Here is a 23,077-nt window from a genome sequence, read left to right on the forward strand (position 1 = left end):
ATTCCCCAGCTTCAGTTTTATGGTTCTCCTAGCCAGAAATGCTGTTCCTTTCCCACCTGTTCACATGTGCTGTGTGGACTCCTTCAGCCCCAGGCTAAAAGGGAACTAACTTTGTTGACACCCCTCCTCCTGTGTGCACTTGCTACGAGGGTCTGTCTGCTCCTCTTCATTCTCCAGTGCCTTCATGTCGTATGAGCAGGTTTTAGTTCTTTTCTGTGTGGTAGTCATTTGGTGTGGTCTTCCTCTGTCACTACCAAAAGGAAAATCTGTATAGTTTCTCTCTAAAAAGATGGTTTATGTTATAAAATATGTGTTTCCTTTTCAGAACTGAGACTAAAAAGCATGCTAATGAGCTGACAAATTTAATAAGAAAACCCATCTATTACCAAATAAAATCTGATGCAATTTTAGGATAGCCTTTTGTTGATTGTCATTTGTTTATCTTTCAGACTTTATGTCACTCTCCCATCATGAAATTACACTTTATAATTTTCCAAGACGCCACAGAAAAAAAATAGTGACATTGGGAGAGCATTAAAAAAGAGAGCAGTGGTGCTTTGGAGTTCTTGGAGTGATTTTTCTGATAGGTTTAAGTGAATTGCCAAGCAAAAGATTTATTTTTTCAGACATTCTGGACTTCTTATATAAATAGTAAAATAATTTAAACTGATTTTATTAACTGTCAGTGATGTAGTTGTTTCTGGGTCTCACCTGTCAAGAAAACTCTTTCAGGAACAATTAAAAAATTGTATTTCTATCTAAATGGTATATCAGAGTTTAGATGTCACAATGAGAGTATTTGTCATTGAAGTGCCATCGAAGTAACAATGCATGTTCAATCTGATTGCTTTATGTCTTTTCTTTGTTTAGCAGCATTAATTTGAATGGAGTAAGATAACTTTTCTTCCTTTAAAGCAATGTTATATAAAAAATCTACTTGAATAGTAGATGCATTTAAATAAAAGGTTTGAAGCCTTTATATTTAGAAACCCAAGTTGGCAAGTTTTATATCAAGACCCTGTTTTAAGAGTAGTATAAATTGAAACGTAAGTCTGAAGCAAAAGTATCCAAAGGGTTTCTCCTTTGATTTATTCCAAGGAGTCTCTCTCTAATTGCACAGAAATGGGGTGAAAGTAAACGTACTCAAAAGAAGGATTATCTTTCTCAGCATCTGTGGATTTTAGGGGCTCACGTGGCCTCTTTGTGGACAGATAACTCTTTTAGGATAAGGGAGTAAGACTTGAAGTAAAACAGGATACTGTTGGACAAATAAAGTTAACTAAAACAACAATCTTTAAGGAAGAAGTGTCCTTAAAAAATGTTTTCTCTAGTGTGCACATTCTTAGCATTATACATGTGATGTATGACAGTACACACGTTCAGTTACCAATTGAATCAATTATTCGTTGATTCATTCATTCAATAATTACTTGAATGACTCCCATGTGCCAAGGTAGCAGGTACTGTGCCAAGTGGGAAAAAAATGTGAAATGATAGTCCTTTCCCTTAAAAAAATTAGGATCTAGTAGAAAGCAAGATGAGAAGGGAAGGAAGCTGACATACTGAACTTGACCCTATGCTCTGCATTCCTATGTACTTAATTGCCGTTAACCATCTAAAATTCCCCTGCAGACCTGGGAGAAAGCTGCTGTATTGAAGAGACTGCATGGAGTCCTGCATAAAAGTCATGGCCCGGTTTCAAATCTTAGGTCTTACCCTCTCTGTGCCTCAGTTTCCCTCTGTAAAATAAAGATGATGTTGGCACCCACCTCGCAGGTCTGTCATGTGGATTGATGCAAGGGTACAGGGGCTGTGTTCAGAACATTGCCTGCACATAGTAGGTGATCCTGTCACAGTGACGATTACTGTCATCCCCACTTGTTGATGAGAAATCTCTTCCCAGGCAATAGTTAGTGAGTAGCAGGAGCAAAGATTCGAATCCAGATCCACCTAACACAGTCTTGGAAATTCTCACAAAACAATTCTATCTCCCCCAAATAAAATAATTCTGCTCATGTCTCAAGAGAGGAAAATAAATTCACATTTCTGGATGGAAACCAGACCCCAAAGGATAGAAGATAAAGCTCAGTCGTGACACCTTAGGTCGCTCACCCTCTTTACCTTCTTTCCTTGTTAATGTTATTGCAAATCAGCGGGAGGCTTGCTGCCTTTGGTGTTAAAGATACTGAGGAATATCAAGTTGTGTGAGACACCAGTTTCATCGACTGTCTGTGAAGGAATGTGTGCTCTTTGTACTAATTTGTTAATTGATGAAGCTCATCAGTTTTCCTCTTTTGGACAAAAATACTTATTTCCAGGGCTTACATTGATTTGGGGCTTTTTTCTTTTCTGGAATGGAGGGGGATTGGAGAATATAGTATTGATCTGCCTGTAAATGCGTTGTGTTCACCAGTCCATGTGCAGTGGAGCTAAAGCCCCTCCTCCGCCCACTCAGAAAGGGGAGAGCGTTTCCTGCCCCACATGTGGTCGCCGGAGTCGCCGGGAAGCGCGCTGCTGTGACTGGCATGGAGCCACGGTGCGTATTTGACTACGAAGCTGCTCGGTGCTGAGCACCTGACCAGCACCCGGAGGGAGCCAGCTCCTCCTCTGCCAGGGCCTCGCAGAGGTGGCTTCTTAGGATTTGGGTACAGGCACCTAGTTACCTAAGAATCTGGAGACACAGATAATTAATTCTCTTAAACTGAGAAAGGTCTCTCATTGCAGTTTTTTTTCTTAAAGATTGGCACCTGAGCTAACAACTGTTGCCAGTCTTCTTTTTTTTTTTTCTTCTTTCTGCTTTTTCTCCCCAAATCCCCCCAGTACATAGTTGTATATTTTTAGTTGTGGGTCCTTCTAGTTGTGGCATGTGGGACGCCGCCTCAGCGTGGCCTGACGAGCAGTGCCATGTCTGTGCCCAGGATCCAAACTAGCAAAACCCTGGGCCGCCACAGTGGAGTGTGCGAACTTAACCACTTGGCCATGGGGCTGGCCCCATCCAATCTTCTTTTTTTTTTCTCTTCTCATTACAGTTTTAATTTGGATTTCTTTGAGGTTAAACTTTTTCACTCATTTATTGACTATTGGCATTTCTTATTTTATGAATTGTTTGTTTACCTACCTTTTTAATAAAACACAAAAATATGTATTTATTTATTTGGATAAGTGTTGCATGTAAATTATACAAAAGGCTTATAGTGAAGGCGTGGTCTGTCTCCTCATCCCAGCCCCGCAGCTCCTCTCCCCAGAAGTGGTCACTGTTACCAGTTTCTGAGGTGTTATTTCAGCCATTCAATGTGTCAATAACTAAACTAGTAGTGAATATGAACACTGATGCAATTCTTTTTACCTAGCAATGCATCTTGTTAGTAACCTCTTCCTTCTTTTCGTTGGCTTCATAATATTCCACTGTCTGTCTGTACCATGATGTATTTTGGCCCTCCTCTGGTGCTGGACTTCTAGGTTGTTTCCAGTTATTTCCTTTAAAACCACAATCCTGCAGGGAATGGTCTTGAATATACTTCTTTGTGTACTTGTCCATCTACAGGATAAATTCTAGAAGGTAAAATTGCTGTGTCAGGGAGTGGGCATATGTTATTTTGGTGGCTGGAGATTGCATGGTGTGGGAGTAATTTATGTGGGGAAATTGTGACTCTAATATTCATGAGAACATAACAATATTTTCTGTCCTCTAGCCTGGCATTCCTGCTTGCTACTCTGTTTGCCCTAAATGTGAGGCCAGCAATCACCCATCTGCCCGGTTCTGTGGCTCCTGTGGTATTTATGTGAAGTCCTCGACCAGACTTAGTGTGGACAGCCACCTGGCTCTAGCTGCTGGAGAACCTGGCCCTTTTGCCGAGGTGAGACCTCCTCTGCAGTCAGAACTGGTGCCCAGGAAGAAGTTGTGACTCTGGACTTGTGTTCTCCACCCTGTGAATCAACCCAGGGAAAGAGAACCAAAACGTTCAGACCTTTTGCATGGACTTTCAACTAGGTGTATAAATAAATGAAATCAATTTAGGTTTTAAACACTTGAGTGATTTCTTCAGAAATCAAAGATCTATGCATTTATCTATAGTAGAATGAGGTCTAATTGCATCTGCAAGGCAATAGATATAATGTCCTTAGGGAGAGGTGGATTTAAACTACATAGGATAGAAAGTACTTCTCTTGAATTTCTTATGTGACGCACCAAGAACATTCCCCCCGACTCTTATATTTTAGAAAACTTACATCTGGTATATAAAATTGCTTTTGCCATTTACAGCAATTGGACAGTATGAGGAAAATCTCACAACATTGTTGTCAGAAGGACTTAATCTCTAATTGGCTTTGTGTTAGTCTTTTGTGAATTTCTCTAAGCTACATAAAGACTTTGCAGGTTTCTTTTCTTTTTTTTTTTGAGGAAGATTAGCCCTGAGCTAACATCTGCTGCCAATCCTCCTCTTTTTTGCTGAGGAAGATTGCCCTGAGCAAACATCCGTGCCCATCTTCCTCTACTTTATATGTGGGATGCCTACCACAGCAGGTTTGCCAAGCGGTGCATAGGTCCGCACCCAGGATCCGAACCGGCAAACCCCAGGCCGCCAAAGCAGAACGTGTGAACTTAACCGCTGCACCATTGGGCTGGCCCCTGCAAGTTTCTTCTTATCTCTTTGCTAGAAGAATTTGAAGATCGATAGTTATTAGAGAGACAGCACATGCACCCAGCCACTTTGCATTCATTTTTAGGTAGTTCATGGCCTTCTTAACCCATATTGAAAGACTTATGGACCCTGGGACCTTTGTGCAAATAAGACAAAGGTGTTCTTTCCTCAAGACGCTTGACTGCCATCTGTTGGAAATTGATTGTAATATACTAATTTTGTTAGAAAGACATTTTCTTCCATCTACCAGAAAAATTGTCCTCATAAATATGCAAATATATGATGTCTACCATGTGAATGGTACCCCTTTAGATGCAATGCTGTTGTGTAGTGCAACAGCCTACATAACCTTACGTGGTGGTCCTCTCAGGTCCGCAGGTCCAGGTGCAGGAGAGTCTCTCACAGAAAATGTTGGTGCCCAGTGACTGGGTGTGGATGAGTATTAAAGGCTATCTTCATTAGATTGTGGAGGTGAGAGAATAGCTACCACCCCGACCTCAGGCAGGAGAGGGAACATCAGTTATTTGCTGAATTTGAGACAGTAAATGGCCCAGGGGATAGGGCTGGCTTCGTAGATCAGGCTGAAAGTTGCTGGGAAAGACAGAAACAAGGAAGATGAGGCAAGGGCTGAAAACTCCTTTTTAGTTCAAAGTACAGTTTTGGGGAGATGATTTTCCTTCTGATTAGAATTGTTTTCTGTGAGTAACATGAAGAATTAATTATGTTCTGATATCTTATGTTTCTGCCTCACTAATAGCCCCGATCTGCCTGGCAGTCCCCAAATGTTTCTCTCCCCAAGCCTGATGCTGGGACCAAGAAGGATGTAGGAACACAGACCACTGGCCTGTTCTACCCATCTGGCAAGCTACTAGCCAAAAAGGAGCTGGAAATGGCTTCTCAAAAGCAGAGGCAGGAGAAAATGAGTGACCACAGACCTCTCCTCACAGCTGTCAGCCCAGGAAGAGGTGAGGAAAACGACGATTTCTCGTCAGGAGGGAACTCTTTCTCTGAAAGAAAATTTTGTTTTTTCTTCTTTTAGATTTGTTTTTATGTATAAGGAGTAAGTTCCTTTCTTTTTCTTTTTTCACGTAATTTTCCTTTGTGTGGATAACAGCTCTTCCCTAAACTTTTGGCACTCCGATGTTTTGACTCATAGCCCCCTTGTCTAGTTTGTAAATCAGATAGCACATATGGATTTCTACTATTATGGCAGAAATGTTGTTGGTCTGTGTTGTTATTGCTATCTGATATTATCTCTTTTTTTATTGCAGTAAAATCCACATAGCAAAATTCACCATTTTAACCATTTTAAAGTGTACAATTCAGTGACATTTAGTACATTAGCAATAGTGTACAACCATTACCACTCTCTTCGTCCAGACCATTTTCATCACCCCAAAAGTCAACCCTATTCTCTTTGAGCAGTCGCTCCCCACACCTCCTCTCCCAGGTGCTTGGCAGCCACGAATCTACCTTCTGTCTTTACAGATTTGCGTCTTCTGGACGCTTCATATTAATGGAAGCATATAATATCTGGTCTTTTGTGACTGGCCTTCTTTCACTTAGTATAATGTTCTCAAGGTTCATCCGTGTTTTGGCATGTTTTAGTACTTCATTCTTTTTTTAAAGCTGAATAATATTCTATTGTTAGCATATATGACATTTGGTTGATCTCTTCATCAGTTGATGGACATTTGAGTTTTGTCTACCTTTTGGCTGTTGTGAATAATGCTGCTGTGAACATTCACGTGTAAGTTTTTCTGTAGACGTGTTTTCATTTTTCTTGGTTATATCCATAGGAGTGCAATTGCTGAATCAAATGGTAACATTATGTTTAACTTTTTGGGGAACTTCCAGACTGTTTTCCAAAATGGCGGCACTATTTTCCATTCTGACCAGCAGTGTATGAGGGTTCTGATTTCTTTACATCTTTGCCAACTCTTGTTATTATCTTTTTTGTTATAGTCATCCTGGTAGGTGTGAAGTGGTATTACATTATGGTTTTAATTAGCATTTCCCTGGTGACTAATGATGTTAAGCATCTTTTCATGTGCTTGTTGGTCATTGGTATATTTTCTCTAGAAAAATCTGTATTCAGATCCTTTGTCCAGTTTTTTTCTTTTTTGGCTGAGGAAGATTTGCCCTGAACTAACATCTGTGCCAGTCTTCCTCCACTTTATATATGGATTGCCGCCACAGCATGGCTGATGAGTGGTGTATGTCCATGCCTAGAATCCAAACCTACAAACGTGGGTCACTGAAGCGGAGTGTGCTGAACTTAACCACTATGCCGAGGAGCTGGCACCCTTTGTCCATTTTTTAACTTGGTTTTTTGTCTTTTTGTTATTGAGATATAAGAGTTCTTTATATATTCTGAATACTAGACTCTTACCAGATATAGAATTTGCAAATATTTCCTACCATTCTGTAGGTTGTCTTTGAACTTTTCTATGTCCTATGAAGCACAAAAGCTTTAAATTTTAAGTCAAAATTTTTTTTCTTTTGTTGCTTGTGTTTTTCGTGTCATATCTAAGAATCCGTTGCTGAATTCAGGTCACCAATATTTACCCCATCTTTTCTTCTAAGATTTTTAAAGTTTTAGCTCTCACATTTAGGTTTTGGGTCCATTTTGAGTTAGTTTTTGTATATGGTGTGCAACTTCATTATTTTGCAGGCAGCTCTCCAGTTGTCCCAGTACCGTTTGTTGAAGAGATGATTCTTTCCCTGTTGAATGGTCTTGGCGCCCTTGTCAGAAGGCAGTTGGCCATAGATACATGGGTTTATTTCTGGACTTTCAATTCTATTGCACTGATCTATATGTCTATCCTTATGCCAGAACCACACCGTTTTGATTACTGTTGCTTTGTAGTAGATTTTGGAATTGAGAAGTGTAAGTCTTCCAACTCTGTTCCTCTTTTTCAAGATTCTTTTGGCTATTCTGGGTTCTTGAGTTTCCGTATGAATTTTAAGATCAGCTTGCTGATTTCTACAAAGAGGCTAACTGGGATTCTGATAGGGGTTGTGTTGACTCTACAGATCAGTTTGGGGAGTATTGCTATCTTAACAATATTAAGCCTTCCAATCCACAAAACATGGGATGTATTTCCAATTATTTAGATCTTTAATTTTCTTCAATAGAGTTTTGTAGGTTTAAGACTGTAAGTTTTGTACCTCTTTTTTTTTTTAACTTTATTCTTAAATATTTTATTGTTTTTGATGTTATTGTGAATAGAATCTTTTCCCAATTTTATTTTTGGACTGTTTGCCGCAAGTGTATTTTTGTATATTGATCTTATATTTTACAACTTTCTAAACTTCTAAAATTAGTTCTAATAGTTCATTAGTAGATTCCTAGAATTTTCTATATACAAATCGTGTCATCTGTAAATATAGTTTTACTTCTTACTTTCTAGCCTGGATGACCTTTATTTCATTTTCTTACCCAATTTCCCTGGTTAGAACCTCCAGTACAATGTTAAATAGAAGTGGTGAGGCAGGAATCCTTGTCTTGTTCCTGATTTTAGGCGAAAGCATCCAGTCTTTAACCATTAAGTATGATATCATCTGTGGATTTTTCATAGATGCCCTTTCTCAAATGAAGGAAATACCTTCCTATACCTAATTTTTGAGTATGTTTTATTTTTTTTATCATGAAAGCATTTGGCCTTTGTCAGATGCTTCTCTGCCTATATTTAGATGATCATGTGATTTTTGCTTTTTATTCCATTGATGGTGTTTTACATTAATTGATTTTCAGAGGTTAAACTAACCTTTCATTCCTGGGATAAACCCCACTTAGGCATGTTGTATAGTTCTTTTTGTAGGTTTGTGGGTTCAGTTTGCTAATGTTTTGTTGAAGATTTTTATGTCTATATTCATAAAAGAGATTGGTCTTCAGTTTTCTTTCTTTGTGATGTCTTTGTCTGGTTTTGGTATCAGAATAATACTGGCCTATAGTTTTCTCTCCTCTTCTATTTTTTGGAAATGCTTATGAAGAATTGATATTAACTCTTCCTTAAATGTTTGGTAGAATTCATCTGTGAAGCCACTTGGACCTGAATTTTGTCTAATGGGTAATTTTGATTACTAATTCAATCTCTTTACTTCTTATAGGTCTATGTAGATTTTCTATTTCTTGTTGAGTCAGTTTTGGTAGTTTATATATTTCTAGATATTTGTCCATTTCATCTGAGTTATCTAATTTATTAGTATACAGTTGTTCATAGTTTTCCTTCATAATCCTTTTTATTTCAGTAAGGTTAATGTTAATTTCCCTATTTCATTTCTGATTCTAATAATTTGAGTGATTTCTCTTTTTCTTGGTCGATCTAGAGAAGAACCAACTTTTGGTTTTGTTGATTTTCTCTATTGTTTTTTTATTCTGTTATTTTTTTCATTTCCACTCTAATCTTCATTGTTTCCTTCTTTCTTCTTACTTTATGTTGAGTTTGCTCTTCTTTTTCTGGTTTCTCAAGGTCAAAAGTTCAAGTCTTGATTTGAGATCTTTCTCTTTTTTTAATTTTTTAATTTTTTAATTAATGTTATGATAGATTACAACCTTGTGAGATTTCAGTTGTACATTTTTGTTAGTCATGTTGTGGGTACACCACTTCCCCCTCTGTGCCCTCCCCCCACCCCCCCTTTTCCCTGGTAACCACCGATCAGATCTTCTTATCAATATACTAACTTCCACCTATGAGTGGAGTCATACAGAGTTCGTCTTTCTCTGTCTGGCTTATTTCACTCAACATAATATCCTCAAGGTCTATCCATGTTGTTGTGAATGGGACGACTTTGTCCTTCTTTATGGCTGAGTAGTATTCCATTGTGTATATATATATACCATATCTTTATCCAATCATCAGTTGCTGGGCACTTACGTTGGTTCCATGACTTGGCTATTGTGAATAATGCTGCGATGAACATAGGGGTGCATGGGACTTTTGGAATTGCTGATTTCAGGTTCTTGGGATAGATACCCAGCAGTGGGATGGCTGGGTCATAAGGTATTTCTATTCTTAACTTTTTGAGGAATCTCCATACTGTTTTCCATCGTGGCTGCACCAGTTTGCATTCCCACCAACAGTGTATGAGAGTTCCTTTTTCTCCACAGCCTCTCCAACATTTGTCACTCTTGGTTTTGGATATTTTTGCCATTCTAACAGGTGTAAGGTGATATCTTAGTGTAGTTTTGATTTGCATTTCCCTGATGATTAGTGATGATGAGCATCTTTTCATGTGTCTATTGGCCATCCGTATATCTTCTTTGGAGAAATGTCTGTTCCTGTCCCCTGCCCATTTTGTAATTGGGTTGTTTGATTTTTTATTGTTGAGTTGTGTGAGTTCTTTGTATATCATGGAGATTAACCCTTTGTCAGATAAATAACTTGTAAATATTTTTTCCCAATTAGTGGGCTGTTTTTTTGTTTCAATCCTGTTTTCCCTTGCCTTGAAGAAGCTCTTTAGTCTGATGAAGTCCCATTTGTTTATTCTTTCTATTGTTTCCGTCATGTGAGGGGTTATGGTGTCCGAAAAGATTCTTTTGAAGCTGATGTCAAAGAGTGTACTGCCGATATTCTCTTCTAGGAGACTTATTGTTTCAGGCCTAATCTTTAGGTCTTTGATCCATTTTGAGTTTATTTTAGTAAATGGTGAAAAAGAATGCTTGATTTTCCTTCTTTTACATGTGGCTGTCCAGTTTTCCCAGCACCATTTGTTGAAGAGACTTTCTTTTCTCCATTGGAGGCCCTCAGCTCCTTTGTCAAAGATTAGCTGTCCATAGATGTGTGGTTTTATTTCTGGGCTTTCAATTCTGTTCCATTGATCTGTGCATCTGTTTTTGTACCAGTACCATGCTGTTTTGATTACTGTAGCTTTGTAGTATGTTTTGAAGTCAGGGATTGTGATGCCTCCAGCTTTGTTCTTCTTTCTCAGGATTGCTTTAGCAATTTGGGGTCTTTTGTTGCCCCATATGAATTTTAGGATTCTTTGTTCAATTTCTGTAAAGAATGACATTGGAATTCTGATTGGGATAGTGTTGAATCTGTAGATTGCTTTAGGTAATATGGACATTTTAACTATGTTTATTCTTCCAATCCATGTGCATGGAATGTCTTTCCATCTCTTTATGTCGTCGTCGATTTCTTTCAAGAAGGTCTTGTAGTTTTCGTTGTATAGATCTTTCACTTCCTTGGTTAAATTTATCCAAAGGTATTTTATTCTTTTTGTTGCAATTGTGAATGGGATTGAGTTCTTGAGATCTTTTTCTGTTAGTTCATTGTTAGCATATAGAAATGCTACTGATTTATGTATGTTGATTTTATACCCTGCAACTTTGGTGTAATTGTTGATTGTTTCTAATAGTTTTTCTATGGATTCTTTGGGGTTTTCTATATATAAGATCATGTCATCTGCAAACAGTGAGAGTTTTACTTCTTCATTGCCTATTTGGATTCCTTTTATTTCTTTTTCCTGCCGAATTGCTCTGGCCAAAACCTCCAGTACTATGTTGAATAAGAGTGGTGAAAGTGGGCACCCTTGTCTTGTTCCTGTTCTGAGAGAGATGGGTTTCAGTTTTTGTCCGTTGAGTATGATGTTGGCTGTGGGTTTGTCATATATGGCCTTTATTATGTTGAGGTACTTTCCTTCTATACCTATTTTATTGAGGGTTTTTTTTATCATAAATGGCTGTTGGATCTTGTTGAATGCTTTCTCTGCGTCTATTGAGATGATCATCTGGTTTTTGTTTCTCATTTTGTTAATGTAGTGAATCACGTTGATTGACTTGCGGATGTTGAACCATCCCTGTGTCCCTGGTATAAATCCCACTTGATCATGGTGTATAATCTTTTTGATGTATTGCTGTATTCAGTTTGCCAAAATTTTGTTGAGGATTTTTGCGTCTATCTTCATCAGTGATATTGGCCTGTAGTTCTCCTTCTTTGTGTTGTCCTTGTCAGGTTTGTAGATCAGGGTGATGTTGGCTTCATAGAATGTATTAGGGAGTGCTCCATCTTCCTCTATTTTCTGGAATAGTTTGAGAAGGATAGGTATTAAATTTTCTTTGAATGTTTGGTAGAATTCTCCAGAGAAGCCGTCTGGTCCTGGACTCTTATTTTTGGGGAGGTTTCTGATTACTGTTTCTATTTCTTTACTTGTGATTGGTCTATTCAGATTCTCTTTCTTCCTGATTCAGTTTGGGTAGGTTGTATGAGTCTAGGAATTTATCCATTTCTTCTATGTTGTTCAATTTGTTGGCATATAGTTTTTCATAGTATTCTCTTAGGATCCTTTGTATTTCTTCAGTATCTGTTGTGATTTCTCCTCTCTCGTTTCTAATTTTATTTATTTGAGACTTCTCTCTTTTTTTTTTAGTGAGTCTGGCTAAGAGTTTGTCGATTTTGTTAATTTTTTCAAAGAACCAACTCTTTTGTTTCATTGATCCTTTCTACTGTCTTTTTTGTTTCAATATCATTTATTTCGCTCTAATTTTTATTATTTCCCTCCTTCTACTGACTTTAGGCTTTGTTTGTTCTTCTTTTTCTAATTCCATTAGGTGTCATTTGAGGTTGTTTATGTAAGATTTTTCTTGCTTATTGAGGTGAGCCTGTATTGCAATGAATTTCCCTCTTAGGACTGACTTTGCTGCATCCCAAATCATTTGGTACGGTATGTTTTCATTTTCATTTGTCTCCAGATAATATTTGATTTCTTCTTTAATTTCTTCAATAATCCATTGTTTGTTCAGTAGCATGTTGTTTAGTCTCCACATTTTTGGCCCTTTCCCAGCTTTATTCTTGTAGTTGATTTCTAGTTTCATAGCATGATGATCAGAAAAGATGCTCGATATTATTTCAACCCTCTTGAACTTATTGATGCTTGCTTTGTTTCCCAAGATATGGTCTATCCTTGAGAATGTTCCATGTGCGCTTGAGAAGAATGTGTAACCTGCTGTTTTTGGATGAAGTGTCCTATATATATCTATTAGGTCCATCTGATCTAATTTTTCATTTAATTCTATAATTTCCTTGTTGATTTTCTGTCTGGATGATCTGTCCATTGGTGTTAATGGGGTGTTGAGGTCCCCTACTATTATTGTATTGCTGTTGATGTCTCCTTTTAGTTTTGTTAATAGTTTCTTTACGAATTTTGGTGCTCCTGTGTTTAGGTGCGTATATATTTATAAGTGTTACGTCATCTTGGTGGAGCGTCCCTTTTATCATTATATACTGTCCCTCTTTGTCTTTCTTTATCTGTTTTGCTTTGAAGTCTACTTTTTCTGATATAAGTATGGCAACACCTGCTTTCTTTTGTTCATTATTAGCTTGGAGTATTGTCTTCCACCCCTTCACTTTGAGTCTGTGTTTGTCTTTGGGGCTGAGGTGTGTTTCCTGGAGGTAGCATATTGTTGGATCTTGTTCTTTGATCCATTCTGCCACTCTGTGCCTTTTTATTGGAGAGTTCAATCCATTCATGTTTAGAGTGATTATTGAAACGTGGGGGCCTACTGTTGCCATTTTATCACTTGTTTCCAGTTCTTTTGCATTTTGTCCTGATGGAGAGCTGTTACTTTGTGTTATTGTCCTTCTGCTTATCTCCTTTGTTCTGGATTTTGTAACCCTTTCCTTTTTTTGGTTTTTCAGGAATGAGGTTCTTCCTGAGCATTTCTTGAAGAGGAGGTTTTGTGGCGATGGATTCCCTTTACTTTTGTTTATCTGGGAAAGTTTTTATTTCTCCATCATATTTGAAGGATATTTTCACTGGATAAAGTATTCTTGGCTGTAGGTTTTTGTCCTTCAGAGTTTTGAATATTTCATTCCAATCTCTTCTAGCCTGTAAGGTCTCTCCTGAGAAATCTGCTGATAGCCTTATGGGGTTTCCTTTGTAAGTTATTTTCTTCTGGCTGGCTGCCCTTAGTATTTTCTCTTTGTCATTGACTTTTGCTAGTTTCACTACTATATGCCTTGGGGTTGGTCTTCTTGCGTTAATAAAGTTTGGAGATCTATTGGCTTCTGTCACATGAAGTTCCATCTCTCTTCCCAAGTTTGGAAAGTTCTCAGCTATTATTTCTTTGAACAGGCCTTCTGCCCCCTTCTCCTTCTCTTCTCCCTCTGGTGTACCTATAATCCTTATGTTGCATCTCCTAATTGAGTCAGATAATTCTTGGAGAGTTTCTTCATTTCTTTTCAGTCTTAGTTCTCTCTCCTCCTCTGTCTGCAGCATTTCTATATTCCTATCCTCCAAATTGCTAATTCTGTCCTCCATATTATCAACCCTACTGTTCAGAGAGTCCAGATTTTTCTTAATCTCCTCCATTGTGTTCTTCATCTCCAGTATTTCTAATTGGCTCTTCTTTATAGTGTCAAGCTCTTTTGTGACATAGCTCCTGAACTCATTGAGTTGTCTATCTGAATTCTCTTTTAACTCGTTGAGTTTTTTAATAATGGCAGTTTTTTTTTTTAAAGATTTTATTATTTCCTTTTTCTCCCCAAAGCCCCCCGGTACATAGTTGTATATTCTTCGTTGTGGGTTCTTCTAGTTGTGGCATGTGGGACACTGCCTCAGCGTGGTCTGATGAGCAGTGCCATGTCTGCGCCCAGGATTCGAACCAACGAAACACTGGGCTGCCTGCAGTAGAGCGCGCGAACTTAACCACTTGGCCACGGGGCCAGCCCCAATAATGGCAGTTTTGAAATCATCGTCATTTAGGTTATAGATTTCATTGTCTTTGGGATTGTTTTCTGGGTGCTTATCATTTTCCTTCTGTTCTGGAGATTTAATATATTTTTTCATACTGCTTGATGGCATGGATTTGTGCCTCTGCATAGAGATAGAGTTTAGTCGCTGCTTCCACTTGTTGCAACTGGTGTGGAGGGGGGCAGCTGTTTAGACTGCACCAACCAGGAACCCTGTCAGCTGTTACTGACTGGACCTGGACCCCTCCTCGTAGTCACAGTGGTCCTGTGGGGTCCATCGTCAGTAGTGGGGGCAATCGCAAGGGGGCCTCAGGCTGCTGGTGGCTACTGTTGCAGCCCACTTAGACACACTCCTTCCTTGTAGTCTGCAGTGGTGTTGTGGGCTTTCCCAGCAGCCGGGGGCAGGATCACCTATAATCACAGCTTTGTCCCTGACAGAGCCCACAAGATCATACTTGTCCACTATAGGTCCCAGCAGAGCTATGGGTATCTTCTGCAGTCTGTTGTTAGCTCACCTAGCTGTGCTACTTTTGCCCCAGGGCCTTCCCGTCTTGCGATTGCCAGTCGGGACCTCTCCACTAGTGCTGTGCAGAGGCTTTCGCTGAGGCTGCTGTAAGAACCTGGAGTTCCCCCATGGCCTATGTAGCCGTTTCACCGGAGCTCCACTCTGCCCGACTCCACTCTCACGGGATCTCTGGGAGCCCCTTGCCTCATCTGGGACACGGCCAGAGTCTGTGAGCCTGGTGGTGGCTGGTAAGCGGCTGCCTTGTGGGGAATTCTGCTCTCGGGAGCTTCCTGGTGTTCCCAATGCTGGGCGGGGCCTCCCTGCCAATGGCGAGCAGAGGCCTTCCCTGCTGAGGGGGTGCGGGACCCTGGAGCATCCACCCGGGCCACAGAGCTGGGTGCTGGAGCTCCACCCAGTCCCCAAGCACATCCACGGGAAGTCCGGGCACCCCCTGCACTGACCCATGCAGGGCCAGAGACCGTGGGCCCAGCCGCAGCTGGTGGTCTGGTGCCGTGCCGGGGAATCTGCTCGCCAGGAGCTTCCCTTTGTTTCGGTTTCTGGGTGGGGCCTCCCTGCTAATGGCATGCAGAGGCTTTCCCTGCCGGGGGGGTGCGGGATCCCGGAGCCTCCCCCCGGGCCGCAGAGCCAGGCGCTGGAGCTCCAACCGTGTCCCCAAGCACGTCCACAGGAAGTCCGGGCGCCCCCTGCACCGACCCGTGTGCCGGAGACCGTGGACCCAGCAGCAGCTTGAGATCTTTCTCTTTTTTAAAGTAGGCATTTACAACTATAAATTTCCCTGTGAGCATTGCTTTCACTGCATCCCATAAGTTTGTGTGTCGTGTCTTCATTTTCTTTTAACAAAGTTTTAAAAAATTGCTCTTGTGATTTCTTCTTTGACCCATTTGTTGTTTAACAGTGTTACTTTATTTCCAAATATTTGTGAGTTCCCTGAATTTCTGTCCATTATTGATTTCTAATTTCATTCTGTTGTGATTAGAAACATACTTTGTATGATTTCAATCCCTTTAAATTTATTGAGTCTTGATATGGGTTAACATATGATCTATCCTGGAGAATGTTCCATGTGTGCTTGAGAAGAATATATATTCTGCTGTTTTAGGGTGAAGTGTTCTATAGATGTCTATTAGGTCTGGCTGGTTTGGAGTGCTGTTCAAGTGTTCTGTTTCTTGTTGATCTGCCTAGTTGTTCTATTCATTTTGAAAATGGGGTATTAAAGCATGCAGCTATTATCATTGAGTTGTCTATTTCTCTCATCATTTCTGTCAATTTTTGCTTCACATATTTTGGTGGTCTCTTGTTCAGTACGTGCATACATGTTCATAATTGTTCTACCTTCCTAATGACTCTTTTATCCTTATAAAATGTCCCTTTTTTTTTTAAATCTGGTAACATTTATTTGGTCTTAAAATCCATTTTGTCTGGTATTAGTATAGCTACTCCAGCTTTCTTGTGGTTGCTGTTTGCGTGATGTATCTTTTCCCATCTTTTTACTTTCAATCTGTTTGTATCTTTGAATCTAAAGTGTGTCTTCTGTAGGTAGTATATAGTTGGATCTTATTTTTTATCTGGTCTGACAATCTCTGTTTTTTGATTGACTTGTTTAATCCATTCTCATTTAACATTACTATTGATAAAGTTGGATTTATGTTCTCCATTTTACTTTTTGTTTTCTAAATGTTTCTAAGTGTCTTTTTGTTCCTGTTTCTCCTTTACTGCTTTCTTTTGTTTTGCATATTTTCTAATGTAACATTTTGATTTCTTTAATGATTTTTTCACTATATATTTTGAGTTGTTGCCTTAGTGGTTGCTCTAGGGCTTATCTTATACATCTTATCAGAATATGCTTCAGATTTATAGTAACTTAATTCCCATGAGATATAGAAATGCTACTCCTATATAGCTCTAGTCCCTCTTACTGGTTTTATAGGTGTGTATAACAATAATACTTATCTATCTATATTACATCTATATATGTTACAAACCCCCCAAAACAGTTGCATTTATAATTGCATATAACCTTATGTCTTTTAAAGATGCTGAAAGAATAAAGAGCTATTGTATATTTATGGCTTTTGTTATCTTATCCTTCTTTTTCCCATTTCTAGTTCTCTTCATTTATTCCTGTGGATTCAAGTTACCACCTGGAGTCATTTCCTTAGCCCAATAAAGCTTTGCTCCCACCCACCTCCTTTGTGCTATTATTGGCCGGTATGTTACTTTTCTCTATGTTGTAGGCCAAATGTTACAATTATATACATATTAGGTTTTGCTTTATTTAATTAAATTTTTTTTGAGGAAGATTAGCCCTCAGGTAGCATCTGCTGCCAATCCTCTTTTTGCTGAGTAAGACTGGCTCTGAGCTAACGTCCGTGTCCATCCTCCTCTACTTTATACGTGGGACACCTGCCACAGCATGGCTTGCCAAGCAGTGCCATGTCCGCACCTGGGATCTGAACCAGCGAACCCTGGGCTGCCAAACTGGAACATGCGAACTTAACCACTGCGTCACTGGGCTGGCTTCTACATATTGTTTAATAGAATTTTCTTTAATGTTTGTTAAGAGAAGAAAGAAAAAGAAATATGCATTTATAATATCTTTTTAATTTCATAGTTACCTTTAGCATTGCTCTTTGCTTTTTTATGTGTGTAGATTCACATTACTGTCTGGGTCGTTTGCTTTTAGCTTGAAGAACTTCCTTTAGTATTTCTTGTAAGGTGCATCTGCTATCAATGAATTCTTTAATTTTTTTTTTAATCTGGTAATGTCTTCATTTTGCCTTCATTTTTGAAAGAGCTCTGCTGGGTATAGGATTCTTGGTTAACCAGTTGTTGTGTTTTTTGATCCTTTTGAATATGTTATCCCACTATCTTCTGGCTTCCATGATTCCTGCTGAGAAATCTGCTGTTAACTGACTGCAGATCCCTTGTATGTGATGAATCACTTCTCTTTTGCTGCTTGCAAGAGTCTGTCTTTGTTTTTGTCTTTTGAAAGTGTGAGTATAATGTGCGTTGGTATGGATCCTACTTGGAGTTTGTTGAGCTTCTTGGATGTGTAAATTCATGTCTTTCATCAAATTTGGGAAGTTTTTAGCCATTATTTCTTCAAATATTCTCTCTTCCTTTTGCTCTGTCTCTTCTCCTGGGATTCTCATTATGCCTACGTTGGTATGCTTGTTGATAGTTTCTTAGGCTCTGTTTATTTTTCTTCATTCTTTGCTCTCTGTGTTCTTTGCATTGCATAATATCTATCAGTCTATTTTTTAGTTTGCTAATTCTTTCTTCTACCAGTTAAAATTTACTTTTGAGCCCCTCTAGTGAATTTTTTTTAAAAGATTTTTTAATTTTTTCCTTTTTCTCCCCAAAGCCCCCCAGTACATAGTTGTATATTCTTCGTTGTGGGTCCTTCTAGTTGTAGCATGTGGGACGCTGCCTCAGCATGGTTTGATGAGCAGTGCCATGTCCGTGCCCAGGATTCGAACCAACGAAACGCTGGGCCACCTGCAGCAGAGCACACAGACTTAACCTCTCGGCCACGGGGCCAGCCCCCCCCAGTGAATTTTTAATTTTAATTATTGTACTTTTTTTCTACATGATTTCTATTTGGTTCTCTTTTTATATAATTTTTATGTATTTATTAATATTCTCTATTTCATGAGGCATTATCATAATACCTTCTTTTTCTCCTTCATGCATAGTTTTCTTTCGTTCTTTGGACGTATTTATAATGACTACTTTGAAGTCTGTTAAATCTCTGACATATGATCACTCTCACAGTCAGTTTCTGTTGCCTGCTTTTTTTTCCTGTGTATGGTGGATTAGAGTTTCCTGTTTCTTTGCATGTCTCATAATTTTTTGTGGAAACTAGACATTTTAAATAATATATTGTAGCAACTCTGGGTACTGACTTCCTCTCCAGGCTTGTTATTGTTATTTGCTTGTCTGTTTAATGACTAGCTGAGTCATTTTAGTGAACTCTATTTTGCTCCTTCAGTGGGAAGCTTCTGATGTTGCTCCTTGGAGAATGAAGTCTTGGCCACGCACCCTGTCATCCCAGGATGATAGTGGTTTTGGTGAGGCTCTCTTTGTCTCTTTCCCTAACCACAGTTGGCCGTTAAGTTCTACTTATTGCTGGTTATTACTCCATTATTGTCAACCATGCTCTGGGGCATAAATTGCTCTACAGACTGATCCAATTAAATTTGAGATTCTTTACAGGGATAGTTTTTGTGGTCAGTGTTTGAGATATTTTTCAGACTTCAGGAGACCTCTTCTTAGCTGTTTATTTCTCTGGTTCTCTGTGTTAAACTTGCCAGTGTATGATTTAACTCATATCTCTGGTGAATTTACCAGTCTTCTTTTAATTGCTTTTTACCACACCATCCATTGTTTTAAGAGCACCATTAGGCTTGAACTTCCCCACACTCTGTTGCAAATGGAGTAAGTTCCTATGGAGATTTGAAGCTCTCTGTTTTATGGCCTCCCTCTTCCCTGTGCGAAATATGTGAGCAATGTTCTGGATCAGGAGGTGGGGACAATGGCATGTTTCTCTCAGAATGAGACCCCTCTTCAGAAGCTAGGCTCAGTGAAGGGGAGTACAGCTGTCATCTCTGGTCTTCCTGACTTGCCTCTTCTAGCATGGGACCCCTGGTTTACAAATAAGCCAGGATGAAGGTGATCTAGACTCCACTATTCTCAGAATACCCGACCCAAGGTAGAGCCTCCATCCCATGAATGGCAGGTAAGCCAAAAAAGGGAGCCCCCACTCTCAACCAGGCTTGCCCAGAACTTGGTCTCTACAACAGGTAGTTGGGGTAGGATGAGAAATTCTGAAGTCCTGTCCATCCTGAGAAGATACTCTAACTCTCCAGCTGGGAGGAGAGGGAGCCCTGTGTTCTTGGCTACACACATCTGGAGTGAAGTTTTCATCATGCTCCCTGAGAGAGGGGAGGGAGGGAGTGGGTCATGGTTCAAACACTGCAGACTCTCACTGTTCTGAGTTTTAGTACCTTTCCTTCATTAAATGTTTCTTAATTTTCTGTATATCCTTAGAAGCATTTCCAGAGACTTTAAATGGTTTTTGTTTTATAGTTTCACTGAGGAGTAGGTCTGCTGAGCAATTCAGGATGCCATGCCAGAAGTTGATCATCTCTAGCTCTTCTCTTGCCCTCTGGATTTCCCAACTGGGAGTCAGATTGAGCTCTTCCAGGCCTAAGTGTAGTATCAGTCCTGTGGTATGTTGTCTGCAGAGATGACCAGAATGATTCCTCCCATCCCTGTGTACACTCAAGAGTAAGAGGCTATTTCCCTTCCTTTCGAATCTGGACTGGCCTTGTGACTTGCTTTGACTGATAGAAAGTGATAGAAGAGACACCATGACAGTTCTGGGCCTAGGCCTTAGGAGGGCTGAAAACTTCCACTTACCCCCTAGGAAGCCAGCAAAGAAGTTTAGGATAGATTACCAAATAAGGACAGAAGCCACATGGAGGAAACAGAGACAAGCCAACCAATAGCCAACACAGAGGCTACAGTCATTTGATCAGGTGCATGCAGCACTCATGACAAGAGAGGGTCCAGCCAGCTCAGCCAGCTCCCAGCAGTTTGTGCCGTCTTAGCTGAGGCCTCAGCCATGTGGGTGAGATAATCTTGGATCCCTCAGCCCCAGCTGAGATGGCTCAGCTAACACCATGTGGGTTAGAGATGAGTCATCCCTGCTGACAACTATCACATTCTTGACCCACAGAAGTGTGAGCAATAAAGTGGTTGATGTTTTATGCCACTGAGTCCTGTTTTGTTTGGCAGCAACAGATAATAGAAACTGGTCCTCAGTTTTCTATAGCAGAAGGCAATCCTCTAGAACACCCTCTTTTATCTTCAGGTAGAAGGGAGCAGACCTCACCCCCTCAAAGGGAGACTTACTCTCACAACGACCCTTTCCAAAGGAGCCCCTTCACCCAATCCAGCCTTTCCACAAAGTCCTCTCTTGATGCTTTTTTATAGTTGAGATTTGATCTTGGATTGTACATCTGTTGTGTTGTAGATTCCTAATCAGAACCTATGTTCAACATACTCCTACATTCATATTTATTTATTTCCATATTATCTATGGCCACTAGGATATAAGCTACTTGAGGGCAAGAACTTTGTTCACTCTGTATCCCTAGCCCTAGAATAGTGCATGGCACATAGTAGTCACTCCATAAATATTTGGAACGAATGCCTACGTTGTGCCAAGTACTGTGCTAGGTCAGTGTCATCTCTAGTGTTATCTCAGTTACTCATGGTGGACTCTCATGATGCACCATGCTGGATCCCCTTAGCTCGCTCAATTTCAGTGCAGTCATGGTGGTCCCTTCCATGCATCATTGCTAGAGAGGTGCCACAACATCTCTTTGCTTTGCCGCCTCAGACTTTCTCTAGAGCCACAGAAGTCTGTCTGTCCATAAGCAAGTACAACTTGGGAGTACTGGGGAGTTCACACTGCTCCATCACTTGTGCTTACCAGGGTCACCTTCGTAAGAAACCACCCGTTCTAAGTCTTTGTCTCAGGCTCTGCTGTCACGGGAACCCAAACTAAGACACTTAGATTCTCTTATTTAATGTCACAGTAACAAATGAAGTAAGAGGTTTTAGTCCCATTTTATAGGTAAGGAAAGTAAGACCTAATGAGATTTAAGTCTGTCTCAAGTTCACTAAACTAATAGTAAATGGCAAATTTAGGATTTAAATGCAGGCTGGTCTGAACTCCAAATCCTGTGCTCCTTCCATGAAACCATGCTGGGTGACCTTGCAAAAGCCACCTGATTGCTCCTGGGTTTAGTTTCCTCATTGGTAAAGTGATGAGGTGAAATGCAATGCAGATGCAAGTGCCACCAGGGCAGAACCAGAAGGTAAAGGCAGACAGCAGGGTCTGCAGGGGCTGTGGCTGGTTGGTAGGCCCGTGGTCTGTCTAAAACTAGCCAGTACCTCTCTGCCTCAGGCAGCTGCGCCTGTGCAGGAAGGCGGGCCCAGTTCTGCTGCTTCTCCCCGCTGCACGTGAGAAACCAGAAATCTAGACTCATGTGAAACCTCCCAAGTTAAATGGTGGCAACTATTTCAAATGTGTTTTAAACCCTATGCAGATGAGAAAGGAGCAAAAGGGAACTTTTAGGAGTGGTGGAAATGTTCTATGTATTGATTTGGATGTATACACTTGCCAAAACTCAAAGGGTACATTTAGCACAGGTGTGTTTTATTAATAAGTTCTATCTCAGTATGGTTAATTTTAAAAGAATAAAAGAAAAAGGCGCTATGTGCAGCAATCAAAATATGTTCTTTTGAGATTCTAGAATATTCTATGATTAATCATAAGTAAAAAGAAGCTGGGAACAAAAATGGAACTTATTCTAGTACATCAAATTTCAGTTAGTAAAAGCCATTTTAAAGTTTGGCAAAGAAAAAGAACCTCTTTGAGAATGCATGTTCCACACTAGGATTTTTCTTTCTTAACCTCAGAAGAATTATCCATGTGGGTGGGTTTCTCTTCTTCTTTAGGATACTGGAGAAAACAGTTGGATCACATCTCCGCTCACCTCAGGTCTTATGCTCAGAACAACCCTGAATTCCGGGCCTTGATTGCAGAACCCAGGATGGGAAAGGTGGGTGAACCCTGCCCGGAACTTCCACTCCAGAGCGTCCCGTGGGATCAGACTGAAGTTACCTTCTGTGGGCTTTGTCTGAAATTGCACTTTGCTGGGCTCCTTTCCCTTTCCCGCCTGCTTTCCACACTTCCTTGCTGTCCTCTCCTGCGAGCATTGCCTTCATGAGTCACTCACACATGAGTCATGTCTCAGGGTATGCTTCTGGGCTCCTGCTCTAAGACAGTAAGACTGTGAACATCTCATGCTTTTAGATGCCACATGCTGTGAAAATTCTGATGGTCAGAGCTAAAAGACCCAAAATAGTCTGGTCCAGCTAAATTGTACCCTTAAATCCCACACTATATTAACAGCAATAGTAGTCATAAGAGTTATAACAATGCACTCAATATCTGCATTGTCCTCATCCTCTCTATCCCTCATAACAAACCTACAAAGGAGGAGTATTCCCTTTGCGGCATTCTTTTAAAAATGACCACAAATTCTTTGACAATCTTCCCTTCAAAAGACAGTCTGTGTCCCCTTGCCTTGAACCTGGCGGGCTTGTGACTGTTAGACTAACAGAGTATAGTGGAAGTG

General features: G+C 40.0%; 1 protein-coding gene across 14 annotated transcripts in view; it reads left to right on the plus strand.

The window, feature by feature from the left end:
* DZANK1 (double zinc ribbon and ankyrin repeat domains 1) overlaps window positions 1-23,077 on the plus strand; it is an 89,857-nt gene that overhangs the window by 50,933 nt on the left and 15,847 nt on the right. For 10 of the 14 annotated variants that reach the window (XM_023626054.2, XM_023626050.2, XM_023626057.2 and 7 more), the window contains 4 exons: window positions 2,414-2,536; window positions 3,693-3,857; window positions 5,401-5,608; window positions 22,395-22,498. In XM_023626054.2, coding sequence (XP_023481822.1) covers window positions 2,414-2,536; window positions 3,693-3,857; window positions 5,401-5,608; window positions 22,395-22,498 — 600 coding nt within the window. The remainder of the gene's footprint in view (window positions 1-2,413; window positions 2,537-3,692; window positions 3,858-5,400; window positions 5,609-22,394; window positions 22,499-23,077) is intronic. The other 4 variants (XM_023626058.2, XM_070247078.1, XM_070247077.1 and 1 more) reach the window with 1 other exon arrangement.

This window comes from Equus caballus, chromosome 22 (assembly GCF_041296265.1).
Source record: "Equus caballus isolate H_3958 breed thoroughbred chromosome 22, TB-T2T, whole genome shotgun sequence".
NCBI classification, from domain to species: domain Eukaryota; kingdom Metazoa; phylum Chordata; class Mammalia; order Perissodactyla; family Equidae; genus Equus; species Equus caballus.